Source organism: Siniperca chuatsi, linkage group LG13, assembly GCF_020085105.1.
Source record: "Siniperca chuatsi isolate FFG_IHB_CAS linkage group LG13, ASM2008510v1, whole genome shotgun sequence".
NCBI classification, from domain to species: domain Eukaryota; kingdom Metazoa; phylum Chordata; class Actinopteri; order Centrarchiformes; family Sinipercidae; genus Siniperca; species Siniperca chuatsi.
In genome coordinates, this window is record NC_058054.1 from 22939343 (window position 1) to 22957502 (window position 18160).

The following is an 18160-nucleotide window of genomic DNA, read 5'->3' on the forward strand; positions in this document are numbered from 1 at the left end:
GGGATTACACACACACAAACTAACACAAGTACACACACACTCACACAAAACAGTATGAGATAATTAGTTTATTTTTGCATTTTGATATTAGTTCCAAGGATACAGCTAATTATCCTGGATCATTTCATAAAACATTCTCTTTTTTGAAAACATGCTGAAAGAAGGTGCAGAATTAATAATCACTGTAGGAGGTCCTTAAAAACAGATCATCTTTGATCGTTATTGAAAAGTTGGCAGATTTTGTCTTTTGTTACGTCTTTTGTTGTCATTGTTAAGACACAACAATTTATTTTTTTCACATCTTCCCACCTGCTCGCCTCAATTTCTGCTAAAAAGGAAAAGGACAATTGTCACTTGTAAAAAGCCTAAGAGAACAATTCCTCCTCTGTTTGTTTTGTTGCCTGCTGGTTATTGAAAAGTAATGTCATTTGGAGTCTGTGATCGATTAGTGACTTCGCGTTCAACCTGTGCTTCTACTGCGAAATGTCAAAAGGTACAACTGTTTTGAAATGAGCTCTGTCACAGTATGTGGTGTTGCTGTTTATACTAGAAATCCTGAAACAGTGGTAGTGATATATCATCTACCAAACTACCAGTCACATTTTTACTTTGATGCTTAAATAAGTGGCAAATGCTGTGCAGCATATAAATCTTTAATAAATCATTAATTCTGTCTTAAGTCTAAAACACCCCTGAGATAAATGTTGAGAACATTCCATTTTCACTGCATATGAACTTGTTCCAAGCCCTTTTTTCAACTTGAGTGAAGTTTTTTGGAATAAGACAGATGATATTTTGTTCAAGATTGTGCGATGAGTTCCACTTGAACTTTTCTCACTTGTGTTGCAGATTTTTAAACTCATGAAAAGATTTTTTTTGACTGAATTTGAGATAACATGACACATAACACACTGAGAAATAGGAAGGCTTGTGGCATGACAGCTCTGTTATACTCTCTAGCCTTTCCTCTTTCAGCTTGACCAGTCTGCCTACCATCCTGAAGAAACCCACTGTCCTCAGCTCTTTCTGAGAAACAGACTAGCCTGAAGGGCAGATTGTGGCAGGGGTCTGCAGCACAAATATCCTCAGAAAAAAAAGCAACAGAATCTTTGATCATTTTCCCTACAAAAAAATTCCTGCAGCTTATTCCCACCCGGAGATTTCTATCATAACCACTGGAGTCCATTAGATCAGATCATGGTGTATGAGATCAAATAAAGGTCATAACGATTTTGAACTTTTGAAATGATGTCCTGAAATAATCCCACAGCCTTTGGTTGTTTATCAGCTTTTGTGAGCCTGTAAAAAACCCAACATGACAATATGATAGTATGAAAACAGCATAGAAACCTTTAGTCATCAGTATAACTACACTGACAGCACAACGACAAAACCACATTTTTAAAGTGCTGGTGTTGGTTGAGAGCTGCATTTGAACTATATTTTGTTCATGCTAGATAGGATGTCTGAATATGGTCCAGATCAGTAGGCCTACAGACAAATAACCAGGAGAGGTGGGGTGTAATGTGACCAAAAAAACCCCCAACAACAAATACACATAATATACCTCACCCACCTGGAGGTGGGGGGTTGCTGCAGCACCCTCAGCACCTCTCCCTCCTGCAGCTGTGTCCGAGGGCGACACGTCTGTGTGGAATCAGGACCAGCTGTGCCTTACGTGCACGGCACATCAATCGACAGTGGTCGGTGAAAACTTTCCTCAGTACTAGAATAGAATTTTGGGAGGTTGAGGGATGCGTAATGTGCGGGCACTACACCCCAATGCCCCCCTTGGCGACGGGCCCGGTTCAGTCTCAGTGCTCTCATCAGCCTCTTTTCTAGCAGCAGCAGGCAGCTGTTTCAGCAGAAAAGCTCAGATAAATCCACTGTACACTACCTGCCCAACACCAAATGGAAGACCGTTAGCGAGTGAACATAGTGGAGCATTTAGCAGCTATAGAGCCAGGAAATTCCCTCAGGAGTTGGTGGAGACCAAAACAGAGCTAAAAGGAGAGTGAATATTGGACCTATATTTATCAAGTGGCCAGAGACGTGAATTTAATAAGACAATAATGTTGGATGGGTAAGTAGGCAAGTGTTTGCTAACACATTAGCCATAACTACTGTACTAGGTAGTCATATGTCAGGGCTGTTTGTCTGTCTGCTTGTGGACAAAAATCAATGCAGCCTTAATTCTCTAATTTTAAGACATGCCATTCCACAGGAGCCACAGTGAGAGATCTTTACATTAAAGACAGGGCATAACAGAAATGTTAAAGTAGAAGACAAATGAAGTGTGAGATTGAATATGATAACAAAGCAAATTAGCTACCTGAATAAAAAAGTTGAATTTAAAAACTTATATCAGTTATTTTATACATTTATGTAGGTGGTTTTTTATATCAGTGAGTTATATTTTAAAGGCAGAAATGAAATAAAAAAAGAATATTAATTGGCACACCTAATTATAATAGTATAATTGTACAGAATTGTATATTTGTGTAACTAATAACTTTGTACTGAGATCTTAATTGCATAATTCAAATGTAAATTGAATGAAACACTTTAGAATCAATTTAAATAAAGGTAAGCATTAACTTACTGATTATAATTAACCACTGAAATAGTGCATGATTCATTAGGTGGTGTGCTTAGTGTTGTACATGGATTCTGGTGATTTTTAACACCATGATAAAAAGAAAAGGCTACAGAACACATAGCAGAGAAACAGTAAGGCTGAAATAAGTAATGTAATTAAGTACACTTAAGTCATTTTGAGGTACTTCACTTGAGTATTGCCATTTTTAAAGGCACATAATTTGCAGTGCTTTAAAATTTAAATGATTTGAATGATGATGAATGATTTAAATAAACGCTTGCAAATGTAAACATTTCGGTGAGAACCTCAGTCTACATCTTGAGTTTTCTGGTGTCAAGATGCTGCTTCATTGAGTGGAATAGAACAAATTGTTTTGGTTTTGGCATTTACACACCAAATTAAGTTTTCATTGCTGTGCTAGTTCATTTTTAAATTCAGAATCGAGAATCAAGCTGCATTAACTATGCTTCATGCCATTTTAACAACATTTTGCCTGATGCAACAAACGTTTTTGCCTGATGCAACATAGGACGTGTTTGTTACCAGCAATGAGTTCAAATACACAAAACTATACACTCTTCTCAATCCCTACCAGATTATATTGTTTTGAGTATTACTCATTTTTGTTTCCCACCCAGTGCATGCTGAGATGGGCTCCAGCCTCCCTGTCGCAGAGAACGAACAGATGGGCAAAGAAAATTAATGAGTGAATAAAAGAGGATCTGCAGGTATGCTTGACTAGGCTGCTCACTGATTCTTCTGATCTGAAGGAATACTGTTTAAACAAATGCAAGATGTAGTTTAAAATACTACTTTGTTTTGCCAAGGTGTCACATGAAATGTTGATTACTTCTATTGACATTTTTCACCAAATAACTAACGTTTTGTTTTGTTTTTTACTGCCAGACATGTTTGTTGCAGCTTTCAAGGAACATTGATGTTGTAGTGTTACCCGCAAGAAGTGTAATACATTTCAATTTAAAGTGTCTGTTTGCAGTTAAGGACAAGGACAAAGGCGCATCCATCCATGACGTACATTTGTACAGTATTCATCCTTGTTACACAACCCGCATCTGCAAGAGTCTGTCATGAACCCACGCTCAGGTGCACACAAAGCACAGGTTACCTTCTTTGACTGATGTCATGCAGATGAAAAAATAAAAAAACTTAATTTGACAGATGAGGACTACATGCAAACTGAGAGAGACTTTTTAATACTGCAGGCGCTTTAACAACCCACTGTAAGATGGATGTGGTAATCCTTCTACTGAGTAGCACTGCAACAACCACTGATCACACAACATTTGCCCACTCTTCCACTTGAGCTGTTTCAAAACCATGCTGTTAATTTCAACAGAGTGTACTTAACTGTGTCATTCTTAAACTCTTACCCTCAACTAAGGCAAGCTTATAAAAACCTGATGCTTGAATACAAGCCATTATAACCACTCTGTCTCTTGCGTTATTCACTTTTTACCACACATTTTCCAAGGACCTCAATTTCCTCTTTTATGCCAAGGACGAGCAAGTAAGAATTATTTTTGCTTTACAGCTTGCTGCTGAATGCCACAGAATTCTTCAGGGTCTTGACTCGGTTGAAATGACTCTCTATCAGAGTCTGTATCACTAACAGGCCGCTCGCCATTATTGTAAAGAAGCAAGAACACAGTCAACAGATTGCAGACCTCCACTAAGGCTTAATAGCCCTTGCAGTTAACAACTACTTTCACAGTCAACACTGTACTGCCATATTAGTTATATAAGAGTGGCCAAAGTGTGGCCTGATGGTGGTGATTTGTGGTGGGAGTGTGAATGTACACAACAGATTTCATGCCAATTCGGCCATTAGCTTTCAAAATATGTTGATCACAGACAAAGAAAACAAACACAGATGGACAGAAATGATCAGATAACCTTCTTGGTAGAGTAAAATAGATTTTTTTTTTAAATCATAGAGAAGAATACATTTTTTGTTTACCCAAAGCATCTAAGCACAAAAAAGGCATGTATTGCTGCTTTGTTTTGTTCGTTGTCTGTGTTTCAGCTCCGATGACTTTGCAGACAAACTTTGTTTCTTGTCGAATACAAGAATTATTCAGTCAATGATGAGATTGGGTATAAAAGCAAGACTGAGCATGTGCAGTTTATAGATCCACAGGACAAGTAAATCTGCAGCTTTCACTCATGCTGTGGATACAAGCACTTGTTTCAGTCTGGCTGCTGTGTGGTCAGCTGAAGAAGCCTGCTCTCTGTCACTCACTGGATGCAGCTGAGATAAAGCAAGGAGGACTGCAGATTTCCTGAGCACTCTTATTGACTCTCTTCCACGGAAGGCAGCAAACATTTGCCCAAACAATCGATGGATTTGTCACTAGGCTCCTTTTTTCAAAAAATGGCCTTAAAAGTTGCCCTATCTAGTGACACAGGTGGTAATTTGGCAACGCTGCGGTGGTTTCAAGTGTGCCCCAGGGGGTCGCCTGTTGCATTTGTGGCTTTCAGCAATGTTGTTGCTGAGGTACATATCTGTATAAGGTTGTGTGACCTGGTTCTTCTATGAGGCAACTTAATGGAGCCTTGTGGTAGTTTAGACCAGTGGTTCCCAATACTTTAAATCATCGTGCCCCTTCATACTGATTTTTATTTCATGGCGCCCCACACGCTGCTCATGATGTGCAGTATCTGTTGTGAGAATTTATTTCAACAAACTAACAAAACACTTTCTAAGACTTTTCTGTTGCTTTCAATTGAATCAGCAGATTTACCATGTCGTGAAGATGACCTACAGTTGAGAGCTATCTCCATGACAAGGGGGCAAACTCCGTCTGCTGATGAAGACCTTACATGTGGCTGAAAGCTCTGAAAAAAGCCAGTGTGTGGGCCTTGACCTAAGATTTTTTTTTTGTGTCAAACTACTTTTTCCAAGATCGAGAATGAAATTTCGCGTATTGCTTTAATGTCAGAGGTTTTATACTGTCCAACCACATATGACCACAACTTACTTATATCTCTAACAACTACCATAAATGACATTGGCACTCATTCCTTCTGCATACCCCAATGCTCAGCACTGATCCTTGCTGCTAGAGCACCTCTCTACACTCCCTCCACCTCTCCAGCCTTCTCCTGCATTAGCATTTAGATTTGTCTGATTTCTGGATCTGGTTTCTCTCTACGGGTTCGTGTTCCTTAAATGCTTTGTATCTAAGGCTGTGCCGGAGGGTCTGCGCGCTCAGAGACAGTCAGTGTCAAACCTTCGTAAATGTGTGTCTGGAGCATTTCTGGGGCAGAGGCACACCACCAAACTCAAAATGATTTTTGCTATAAATGGATAAAACCTTGATGTGAGTGTCTTGACTGAAAATTACTCAAGTGAAGGTCTCATTCCCCCTCCCATTCTGGCATGATGTCAAATCCTGCCAGTTATGAGACATCTAAGACCTCAAAGATGTCTGGAAAAGGACAGTGAACCCCTTTAGGCATCATGTCCAATCAATACTCTTTAAAGGCTTTTTGGTGTGTGACATTAACAGATCAGTGGAGCCATGAAATAGAAAGCCAGAGAGTTCAGCTCATGCTGTTATCCACTCTCCGGTCTTACAAGTGATCTTCCATGTTACTTCCAGTCACTCACTGACTCACTTTTTTTTTTTTTCTTGAGGCGCCAGTGCAGTAAAGAGAGGAATCAGACAAAATAAAGTCTTGTAACAGCAGGAACCCTGACAAAGCATAGTGTGTAGCCTCTGGTGGAGTGCAGCACATGCAGGCAGTCAGGCTGTCTCCATGTAGCCAGCTGTTTCACACTCCCTCTTAATCTGTATGCAGGCTCATTTAGCAACTGGCTGCTGTGGATTCGGTTTTCTGTGGCAGAGCCATTGCTGTGAAGGTCAACTAAAATTTATGCCCCGGGGAAGCCCCAAAAATAGATGGGAGTCAAACCCTAGAGTATATTTGTGAAAATGCGAGTGTGATAGTGGTGGAAAGGAACAAAGTACATTTATTCAAGTACTGTGCATTGGGTACAATTTTGAACTACTTGTACTTTACTTACAGAGTATACTGGCGCCTTTAGCAGTTCCACCAAAGAGACATTCCGCTTCTAAACTCCTTGGATGGTTTCATTTAAATAACTGTTTGAGGCCGAAGGAGGTAAAATGGTCCACAGAAAAAGAAATGTGTAGCAGAACTTTAGTTTTTCTTCTTCCCTGCCCCTTTAATCATCTTAAACCCCTCAGATTTATCTTTTGACTCTTTGGAGGGGGCCTGACCACTGTTGCCAGACCGGGAGATTTTCCACCACATTGGGCTACTTTTTACTTGATCAGTTGAGTAAAAATGGTTTTGTGCGGTTTGTGATCATTTTACTTTAACTTTTTGTACCGTTTTGGCCAGTTTCTCCAATGAAAAATCAGGCTATATTCCACTCCTCTTCTTCAGTTAGTATATACAATATTTATCATTGAGATTGACAAGGCACTGAGTTTAATAGGCTCGACACACAGTGACTGATATGACCAAATGACATTTCAGTTAATTTAGGCTGAACCTGACCTTTTTTCCTTTCAAATAGTCTTGTAAAAGCTTTTAAAAAGCTAATTATATTCATCTACTTATCTAATCATACTTATCTATAGTAGAACTGAAGACCAGAGGCACGTCTTAGGACTTGTTTTCAGCCAGAATATATATTTGTACATATGTATAAATAAAAACTGGGCTGCTTGGTTTATTTGTTTATTTATTTATTTACATGGGACAGTGCTAAACTCCACTAGGACGCGTATGCCCTCGGCTGACATTACTGTCTTTCAGAGGCTGGTGTTATATTAAACTAGATTAACCTAAAGCATCCATTGGTATCAACGATGTCATGCTAGCTTGTCAGGAAGGTGGCTAAATAAAGCTCCGCATTTTTACAAAGGGGTCCCTTGACCTCTCACCCCAATATATCTGAATGAAAATGGGTTCTATAGGTACCCATGCTAATCTCATGCAGTTTTGGGTAAAAACCATACAGTTTTTTTGTGTGCAGTATAAATGTGTTATTTTCGCCCATTCTAAAAATGGTGTATTTGAATATTTCTGCATACTGGGGTCCCTAAAAAGTATTGCATAAATTGGGTATGGTTGGAAAGCTGAGACTCTTATGGATTCAGTGAGCTCAAATTGTATTCATGTGTGATGATGTTAGTTCCCAGAGTAGCCATTTCATTATAGTGAGACCATTTTCATTTTATACAGCGAGGTCACTATATAAAATGACCTATTGTGACGTCTAGGATAATCACAGCATCTCACTGATATGATCATGAAACTTTACAACCACAAATTCAGGCATTCAGAGGATGTATGGCTTTCCTAGAGGGATTCTGAGCAATTTCTAGAACAGAAGTACTCGCAATCCAATCGCAGAAAAAATTCTTACAGAAATCTCCAAATGTCAAACGATTTTGATACCAAATCACAGCTTGAATTTTTATATGGTGTTCCTCAAGGTCTTGGTGTCTTAATGTTGTATTTTGATGGGAATAAACACAATGTTTATTACAGATTTATGACTAGAAAAACTTGACACACAGTGTCGATCTGCATCTCAAATTAATCTTCAGGTTCCCAGCTTTCAGATGATGTATACCACTTCTATGTGGTATATACTGTTGGCATGCTATCTCCCCTAACCCCAAAAAAAAAAAAAAAAAGAGAAAAATGGGTCTATGGTAGGGAGGGGTGGAGTGGAAGAGGTTTTAATCAACTTTGACGTTAACAACATCAATGTAAATGTGCTGAGGGTTAGCGCGACAGCTAATGTGCACCCCGCAATCCCAACACAACTAAACAGGACAAATAATAAAAAGCATTTCCTACATAATAACGTTACAAGGGAAATTAAAGAGATACGAAACTGTAAGAAATGTGACACAACACTTCTGTCTGTCCTAGCAATCTTAAAATAACAATACAATCAGACAAGTGCAGACAATGCTACAAACAAGTTAATCTATAAAAACATCAGATCATTAACGAGTGCATATTTTAAAAATGCTGAATATTGTGCAGGTCCTTATTTACATAGGTAGAGTATTCCAGATGCATGCTACTCTCACAGATGATAATAAATTATTTATGATAATTGGCTGGGTTCGAGGCAAAGGATTGGACTACTTGGTGTCAAATTATGGCAACACTGCACCAGATCCCTAGGTTGGGAACCAGCAGACTAAACTTCATAAACGTACGTTAAGTAGTTAAAACTAGCTCCACCTCAACCAGCTACAACAGCAAAATACAACACACTGATGCATCAGTAGCAGTCTAAAAATGTCATACTGTATATGAGAACCTATCAGCCACCGGAACCATAAGTAGGTTAAGTTAGTTAGTTAAGTTGAGTAGGATTTTGATGGCAGGAGTTTTACTTTTAATGGAGTATTTTTACATTGTTATATTGGTGCATTTACTTAAATAAAGGATCTGAGTACTTCTTCCACCACTGTGGTATGGTGAGTTAAACAGTAACGGACAGAATATGTCAATCTTCTGCCCATATGCAATATAAACGTTTGTCCATGGATGGGATAGATGTTTACTGTGTTCAACCAGAGGAGGGCAGTGTATCACAGCTCTGCTGCGCAGCCTGAAAGCTGTGTGTGTTACTCTAGCACATTCTATACACTGAGGAGAACCCAGCCTGCGGTGAAGATTGGGAACAGATCGAAAGCCTGCTTTGAAGCATCATCTTGAGTTATTACTGACATCAGGAAGAACAGTGAGACAGCGGGTGCTAACACTTTTATAGCTGCTGTTATAGACTGGATGTGGTTGCCAGTGTAATACCCCTCTTCTTCTCTGCCTCTCTGAGTGTTTGCTTGATATGTGGATTGTCTCACTTCCTCTATGCACAGATGTTGTGTTGTCTTGTGTAGTTATTGCCTGCCAAATGGCTACCAGAAGTAGGAGCACAAACAGATTTTCAGCAAATGACTGTTTCCTTTTTTTCGCACGTGTGCGTTGTCTGCTTTAAACACATTGCTGCCTGAGATGCAGTGCCTTTGTAAGAACCTGTTATTCCAGCATTGTTTTATGTAAGCAGATTCAGGCGCATACAGTACCTAGACAGACAAGTAATTGAGGGCATATTGAGCGTCTCAGCTCTTGTCTATGAGATGCTGCACTGATGAATAAATAATGGAACGTCCTTTCAAGTGCATCTTTGAACAGCGCTGAACTTTTTAACCCGATGAAACCTGGAGACAGCTACAGTCCCTCAGAATATGAACCTCTTATTCTAGCTGTCTTGGGCCTCCGCCTCCCCCCCCCCCCCCACCCCCACCCCCACCCCTCTCTCTGGCATAATGCCCCCACTGGGTCTTCTTTCATCAGAGTGAAGTATCAGTGAGACGCAGACACAAAGGTCTCTCACACACATGCGCAAACATGTCTGAAGCATGCATGCATGCATATAATGTAGCAGGCACTGCACTTTTAGATGGCTTTGAGGGCCAATTTTGGAAAAGACACCAGAGACAGCTGCACCCTCCACAACCCATTCATTTGTGTCCTCATGAGCACATTTGTCATATTAGTGAAGTGATGTGTGGGACTAAAAGGGTTAAAGATTCTGGTCTAAATTTGGCTGCATCTATGAAAAACAGCTGAACTGCGTTGCATAAGCGATGACATTGACAAGTAACAGCCATTCAGATGAGTGGGTGAATCATATATCATTGTTACTCATAGCTTGAGCTTCAACCTGGCCTCCCAATTCTCCATCCCAAATCCTATCACAGCCATGAGTGGTGATCTCGCAGCTCCGAGGAGAAAGGCACTGAATGAAACTGTTTGATATATGGTTCTGTTCCCTCAATGTCCTCACATCATTACAGAAATATTGCCTTGAAAACACATTTATCAAAAACATCAAATCAACTTTCTGCTCTGACATAAAAGTATTACTTTTCTGTGAGGAGCTCCGGTTTAAACATTCTTCATATAAATAATTACTTATTATGTGTGGGGGGAAAAAACAGACACAGGAGAATATAAGAATCCAGGTGAATGCTTTGAATGCTTTCTGAAAACCATTCTAACTATCTAATCCTGACTATTTTGGCTAATGTTGAAGATTACGTTTTTGGAGTTTTCTCATTCAGACAATAGTTTCTATTCTGTTCTTCTGGCAGAAGGATTTGGGGCCATCATGACCAGATTGTCGTCAGTAGTTCAGAAGGAAATAAAAAAGTCAGGTAGGCTGTCCTCCATTTGGTGATCAGGTAAAAGAGCTTTATATATGCTGCCTGGAACCTTCTGCAATTGGATCTAAAATTGCAAAATGTGGTAATTTTCAGAAAATGTTCTCTACTGGCTGCTGGTGTTTTGGGGTATTTCAGAATCTTGATGCGTTAACCTGAATGAGTTTCATAAAATTTTTGATTGGTCTTATTATTTTATGTTATTATTATGGTTTTAGACAGCGCTTGGGTTGTTATAAAGTGTAATTTAGAATCTTTTCTATAATTGTCAATTCAATGACAATCTTATCATTATTTTGTGATTGCATTTGTTAATTTCCTTTGTTGCATATATTGTGTTATCTGTCTTATGCCTTTTTGTCTGAACTTCGTTGTTAATGCTGCCTATTTTGGCCAGGAAACTCTTGAAAAAGCGATTTTTAATCTCAATTAGGATTTCCAGGTCAAATAAAGGTTAAACAAGATTAAAAAAAAATATGGAGGCCAAAAGTGTTCAGTGTTACCTAGATAAATAAAGCATTAGAAAATAAATAATCATAGAAAACATAAAGTAAAATATAATATGAAACCAATAAAACATGAAATAATGTAATCAAATGTGAAAAATAGCCGTTGCTGCTAACACTGGCTCCTCATTTCAATGCTGAGTAATAAATCCACGCTCACAAGCCAATCCAGCTAGTTAGCTGGCTAGTTAGGTAGCATGTGTAGCTTTGTGAAGCTAAATAAAAGGAGAGGGTGGTTATTGTACTGTAACTGTGCACTGTGTTTATTTACAGCAGCGGCTCCTAGTCGTGATGTTACATTCGTGAACGATCCGATTCTTTTCAACGGCTCTTTGGTACGAATGAAGGGAACTGAGTCGTACTCTTTTTATCAAATTTTACTGCCTGCCCTAAATCCACGCCGCGTAGTGGTTCATACATAACACATTTCATACTGAGGCTAAATTCAAAGTATTAAAATTCACTGACAAAGCAGAGGGAGTCGGCGTGACCTTGTGTAATGTTTACGATGCAGATCATTGACATTGGGTATGGCAACGAGTACTTTAGTGCTGCTAAACTTAGTCCACACATGCAAAATGAAATTATACTGATGTCTGAAGTCTGAATCTGATCCAAATCTTACCCTATCATTATCCTAGTGATTATTTCGCAGATAAACCTAGTAAACCCCGCCCCTGAAAAAAGAAAAAAGAATAGTGAGCTGTTCTTTTGAACGGCTCTCGGAAAGGAACAGCGCCATAAGATTCGGCTCCCTTCAAAGAGCTGTATTTCCCATCACCAGCTCCTAGTTCAGAATTACTTCAGCATTGCCGTTGCTCTAGCAAGAGCTAGCTAGCTGGCTACAGTTTGGTGACGGTTGGTGAGCCTGCCAAGAGATTGGCTGAAAGGTGAGGGGGGCGGGCACACTCCACTGCCATAAAAAGTGGCTCTGGGAAAAATGCTATTATGAAATTTAAAAACAACATTTGAAAATTTTTGAAAAAGACACTTTGAAATAAAAAAAATATATCCAATGAAATAAAAATGAATTACATTTCACACTAATGAATTGAGTTTTAGTAATTCCTTAAATTATTTCATGACTAATTGGTTCATGCATATATTTAAAAAATATATAATTATTTATTGAATCGTGTCTTATTTACTTGTTTAATAATGAACATCTTGGGGCTTCATAAAAAAAAACAGCAATTACAAACAAGAGAATGTAAGAAGCCTAAAGTGTGGCCAGATTTACTCACCACTCAGCGTCGTCAGTGATAGACTTAGATCTTGTAAGTCAGGGATTACAAGACATCTTCAGGTGTAGCCTAATAGTTCACGCAGCTGCACCCCTCTTGTGATTGATTATTTATTGATTGATTATAGTAATTCTGAGACTTCTGAGGTGTTCTATGGATTTACCAACTGGATCTTTGTGAGTTCCACTGCTGTCAGTGGTAAACAATATGTGTTGTTCATTGTTTATCCCCTTTAGCTGTTACCTGGGGGTCAAGAACGCTGACCCTAACCCTAACCCTGTAAGTGGGCTACCACATACCCTAGTTTGGATCCATGCTGAGCCAAGTGAATGACAAGTAAATCTGGACCCCTCATCCCTTTTGCACTCAATTCAGTATTGATCTTACCTGAAGGGACCTCTCTCTGTTTGGGGCCCTCTGAATGTAATTCCCTGTCATGAGAACACTACTTCCAAGCAAATGTGGTAGATTTAACAATAATCTGTTGAATCTTAAACTTGATGATGAAAATACAATGGCACAGCCTCTAACCCTTCCACCTCCCACCCCCAATGCAACTCTCTCTCTCTCTCTCTCTGTCTCTCTCTCTCTCATGTGCTTGAGTGCTGAAGTCGGAGGCGCTCCTCGGGTTTTTTTTTTTTTGCCAGTGCGCACCACGGCATCGCTTCACACGCTTCATCACGCTGTACGGGCTGTTGCTGCGCCCGGAGCACCTGCAGGCTCCAGGAGGGAGGAAAAAACAGGAGCGAAGAAGAAGAAGAAGAAGTGCGCTGAGGGGACATTAGAGAGCGGAGGAAGGACAAGGGGCCGGACCGGCGGGAGGAGCGCACCATGGCCTCAAAGGAGACCACAGCGGCGGGTTTTGTCAACGTCAGCAGAGAAATCACAGGTGAGCTCGAACATGAGTTTTTCGGGGAAGCATGTTTTTACCTCTCATTGAGAAGGGACGCGCGGGGTTAGTTTGTCTTTACTCGGCTGCTCTTTAAATCTCCGCTTTGCAGTTCCAGTGCGTTTGATTTGAAAAGAGTTATCACCTCGGGCAAGCACAGGAAATGCGTCCCAAGGCAAAAGAGTTAATGGCTGTTGAAGCTTGCGGAGATTGTTAATCCCATCGATCTGGGAGCGGGAGCGTTCACTTTCGGATTGATTTTTGGCATAAAGATCAGCCGTGAAATGTCTCGCGCACAGGGGTCCTGTAGTGCTGTCAGAGGAATTTCTAAGTGTTAGGGTGCATGCGTGCGCGTCGTGGCTTTGATGTGCATTCATTAGGAGTTTTCATATTTCTTTTTCTCTCTGCGTGTGTGAGCGTGGGTGTTATTGTGCGACCGGGAGCGCTTTGCGTGCAGCCGGCAGCATGGGTTCAGCTGCACACAGGCTGAGCCTCTCCCTGCTGGGGAGATTGGACAGTACAGCACACACACACACACACACACACACACACACCAACATTGTTTGGATAAGAAGGTGTTAAAGAAGGTGTGTGTCTCTCGCTGCTAATTATCCTGACGCGGGCGAGTTAAATCCCGCTGTTTACCAGCTCAACCTGGTCGAGCTCCATCTGTCTGGCCTGGTGATAAAAGTCGGGCGGCATTAGGCCATTAACACACCTGCCAATGGAGGACAAGATGATGGGGGGGAGGTGAGTGAGCAGATCCATCAAACTGTCAAAAAGGCAGTAGGGATATGGGAGGGAATAAAAGGGGGGACTGACCCATCCTGGTACTTTTTCTTCCCCCCCTCCTGCCCCTCTTCACCCCTTTGGGAGCAGATGCAGGTCACACCAGCAGGCCTTGGAGGAGGGGGGGGGGCACAGACTGTGTTAAAAGGTTTAAGCGATTGGGTCTTACCCAGCTTAATGTCAATAACTCCGTTTCTCTTCGGCTGACCCCCCATCGATCTGCCGGTGTGATTTCCCCCCCTCCATGTCCCTGCATCGTCCTCCCCACATCTGCTGCTGCTCACTCAAGTGTGAGAGCCAACTTTATGGTTGTTGCTGAATGTGGAACGTGAGAATATTGAGTGTGCCATAGTGAGAGAGTTGGGAGATTGTGACACAGCATGACGTGCTGTATCTCCATCTGGGCTCATATTTAGCACGGGTGGCCCCGCTTGATATGTGAATATCGCACAGCTTGCAGGCATATGTGTGTGTGTTTGCAGTCTGAGGATATAGGTTGACATTGTGTTTGGGAATAGCAGGTTGTATTATGTTGGTTGTTGTGGAGGAGATGGAAATGGAGGAGGCCTCTGGTGCGGTTCAGTGAGTTTCAGCAGGGTCGCGTGGTGTGGTGGAGTAGAGGCCCCTACAGATTGCAGCTCTGGATCTTGTGGTCGGTTCCATTGAGATGAGCCGGGCTGCTTCTTTCTTTCTCTAAGGCTAAAAATAGCCCAGTTATGAGTCCTCTACAGCTAGAGGTTTTGTGCGTGTGTGTGTGCGCGCGCCTGTCCTCATGTTTGTGTCTTTGTAGCTGTCTACTTGTCTCTGTGACTGTGTGGCTGTCTTTAAAAAGGAATAATCCACAAGTCAAACCCTAAGATGAAACTCAAAGACAAGACACGATGACAGCATCATCAGCATCCATGTGATGCTTTCGCTGGGATATGGGCACATTTTCTCATACACAGCTATATTAAAATACTGTAGAACTCATTTGGATGGAAGATTTCAAACAGAAGCTCTCACCATGTTGGCTTAAATGTTGCGCTTGACAGTTCATTCTTGCCCTTGAGCAAATTTTATCTGCTGACGAAGAGCATGTGTCAAAGTCAACCATTCTTGGAGTTTGGATGATGGTGGTGGATAGCGCTGTCTGACCAAAATTTCCCATAGGTGTTCAGTTGGGTTGGGGTTGGGTCCTTATGTAGGCTACAGATCCAATACGCTGGATCGGTATCAGCGCCGATACTGACCTTATTAAGTGGATCAGGTATCAGCCTCATCCACATTAAAATCTGCTTTTGGGTCACTGCTGTTTATAAAATTCAGTGATTCCACTTTTACACAGTCGCACTTGGCTGTCGACAGAAGTTTGAGCACCACAGCACCCCCTAATATTGTGTTATTCATGAATACTTGCTAACAGTTGTTCTGCCCCATTCAGTTGTTGTAGTACGCTAATGTCACTTCATGAATAGTTACCTCTAGCTTCCTCTTACAGTTAAGAAGTGATGTGTAGTTATGTCCTCATGTGAATTTACACATAGAGGAATGACCCAATCGGATCCATGCAGTAAGGTATAAAGGGGGGGAAAAAAGAGCCCTGGTATTAGAGCAGTACTCTGTATCACTTAATATCCTGAGTTGAAGTATCAGAATTGGTATCGGGAGAGAAAATATGTCCATGCTTAATGTTTCTCCACTCATTTATTCAGGTTTTTGCTTCCATTTGTCACCCAGCTGTATATTTGAATTTATTCATTTCCCCCTTTAAAAGCTTTTTACAGTGTTTCTGAGTGCATCTCAGGGCAACGCTTTTCATTCTGTCATGTGTTTACATTATGTAATTAGCTCTCCTGTTTTACCCTTTTTTTCCTCTGCTCGTCTCTCCAGAGAGCATCAGGAAGGTGCTGGACAAGCAGGCCATTAAGTTTGTGCGAGCCATCAAGCAGGACACCAGGAGCGGCAAAACAGAGGACAGGATTCTGGTGAGAGACGCCAGCACCCTCACACCCAACCATCCCCCCTGCTGTCTGCTGTCACACCAGAAAGAGATATTCTTTGTTAAAGTGAAAGCGTCTTTACGCGTGAGGTGTTTGAACATGGAACGGAGCGGCACTGACTCCTTACAGACAAAATGGAAATCAATGGCAGTTAATTGTGACAAATTGAAAGAGCCATAAGAAGTCACAGATTACGCATTCCTGAGACACACAACAGACGCGTTGAAAATCAGGCTTAAGACAGATGCTGCCTAAGCAGAGCAAAGTGGACACCATGCCATGGCCTACTGAGTCCATCCTCAGAGTTTATTAGATGTGGCAGGATGGCCTTAATGCCACAGGCAAGAGTTGTGTGTGTGACTGTGTGTGTGTGTGTGTGTAAGCCTGACATGGTGTACATACAGGGGCATCATTTATTGTTTTTGTTTTCTGAAGAAGAAGCCTGTGTGAGTGTATGCCAGAGGGTGTGTGGGCAGCCTGCGATGTGTTCAAGGAGCTTGTGCGAGCCATGGCAACCTTTTTTGTTATTGAGAAATTGTCAACTAGTCAGGCACATTAGTGACTGATCAGTTAATCACAAATGGTTGCTATGCGCGAGAATGAGCTCATTTCCTCCCCTCAGGACAACAAAAAAGACAAGCTGATAAGCCAATCAAAACTATTAATCTGTACTTCTCTCAGTTTTCTGTCTCTAATTTCTCTTCTCCATCTCCCCCCTGCTCCCGCCTCCGTCTATCTCCATCGTTACCACCCCTATCTTTGTTTCCTCTCCCCCTCCATCCTTATCTGTCTATCTTGATTATTCTCCCCCCCGTCATCACCCCCCTCCTCCCACTACCACCACCATGCCAGTCGCCTCTCACTTTCTCTCCGTCTCTCCCCTTTATGCCCTTCCCTCTTTACTCAAACCTGTAAAAGGTTATTGAGCTCCTCTTTCCATCAGAAGCAATTCAATTAGGTTTCTGCCTTATGAGAGTTTTTTACTATCCAAATGGGCCTTGGCTGCTGCCACTGCTCCGAATTCTTTCAAGGGAAGGGAGGCGAGCGGGAGGAGATGGATATAAGCATTCATTCTAGCTCGTTGTCAAGGTCTCCCCCTCTGAAAGGCAATCTTTTCACTCTAATGGATAAATTTGTTTGGATGTATAAAGGGTGAACAGCTGAGGGAGTTTGTAAATAGACTGTTTGTTTCAGTCTCTCTAGGTATTGTGCACAAAATATTCACTCATGCTTGAAAATGTCATACATGGTAGTTAGAGAAAGTGGAATATTTTTAGTAGGGCTGTGGATTTTTTTCTAACCACAGTGAAAAAGCAACGTATTCCTGTGGTTTGGCGGTTTACCGCCAATGCCCCCAGACTTTGTAAAATAAATCCATAATGATGTTATAGGAGTAGCATAGCTCCTTTTAAGGAACAGGACAGTGCATAATGTGTGTGTAGCGGGTGTGTGGTTGAGCAAGCGAGTGAGAGAGAGTGGCAGAAAGTGACAGTAAATGCGAGCGGAGCAGAGGAAAAGTTTAGCAGTGAAGCTGTCGATCTGGCAGTAAATGGTTACAGAATTAACCTTTCCTGAGTAGCTTCCAGACCGTAGTCGGGAAGCACAGGGGAGATGTTTGTTTTCCTCCAGGGCCGAAGTAGATTCTTACTTCGGGGCTGACCCCCTTCACTTTCCCAGCAGTTGGGAAACAACAGACGAGACTTTACTCGGTCTTGAGAAGCTGCAGCGTTTATTAACACGCTGCCAGATTGACATCTTCACTGCTAACCTTTTCCTCTGCTCCGCTCGCATTCACAGTCACTCTCTCTCTCTCTCTCTCACTCGCTCAACCACACACTCGCTACACACACTGCCCTATTCTTTAAAGGAGCTACTCATAACAATGATAAATCCAACACTGAATGT

General features: G+C 41.4%; 1 protein-coding gene across 5 annotated transcripts in view; it reads left to right on the forward strand.

The window, feature by feature from the left end:
* Positions 1-13196: 13196 nt before the first annotated feature.
* The window catches only part of carmil3 (capping protein regulator and myosin 1 linker 3), a 76964-nt gene continuing 72000 nt past the window's right edge, over positions 13197-18160 (forward strand). For 2 of the 5 annotated variants that reach the window (XM_044218802.1, XM_044218803.1), the window contains exons 1-2: positions 13198-13484; positions 16146-16240. In XM_044218802.1, the coding sequence (XP_044074737.1) occupies positions 13427-13484; positions 16146-16240 (153 nt within the window). In that variant the 5' untranslated portion in view covers positions 13198-13426. Of the gene's footprint in view, positions 13485-16145; positions 16241-18160 lie in introns of all 5 variants that reach the window. The other 3 variants (XM_044218799.1, XM_044218801.1, XM_044218800.1) reach the window with 3 other exon arrangements.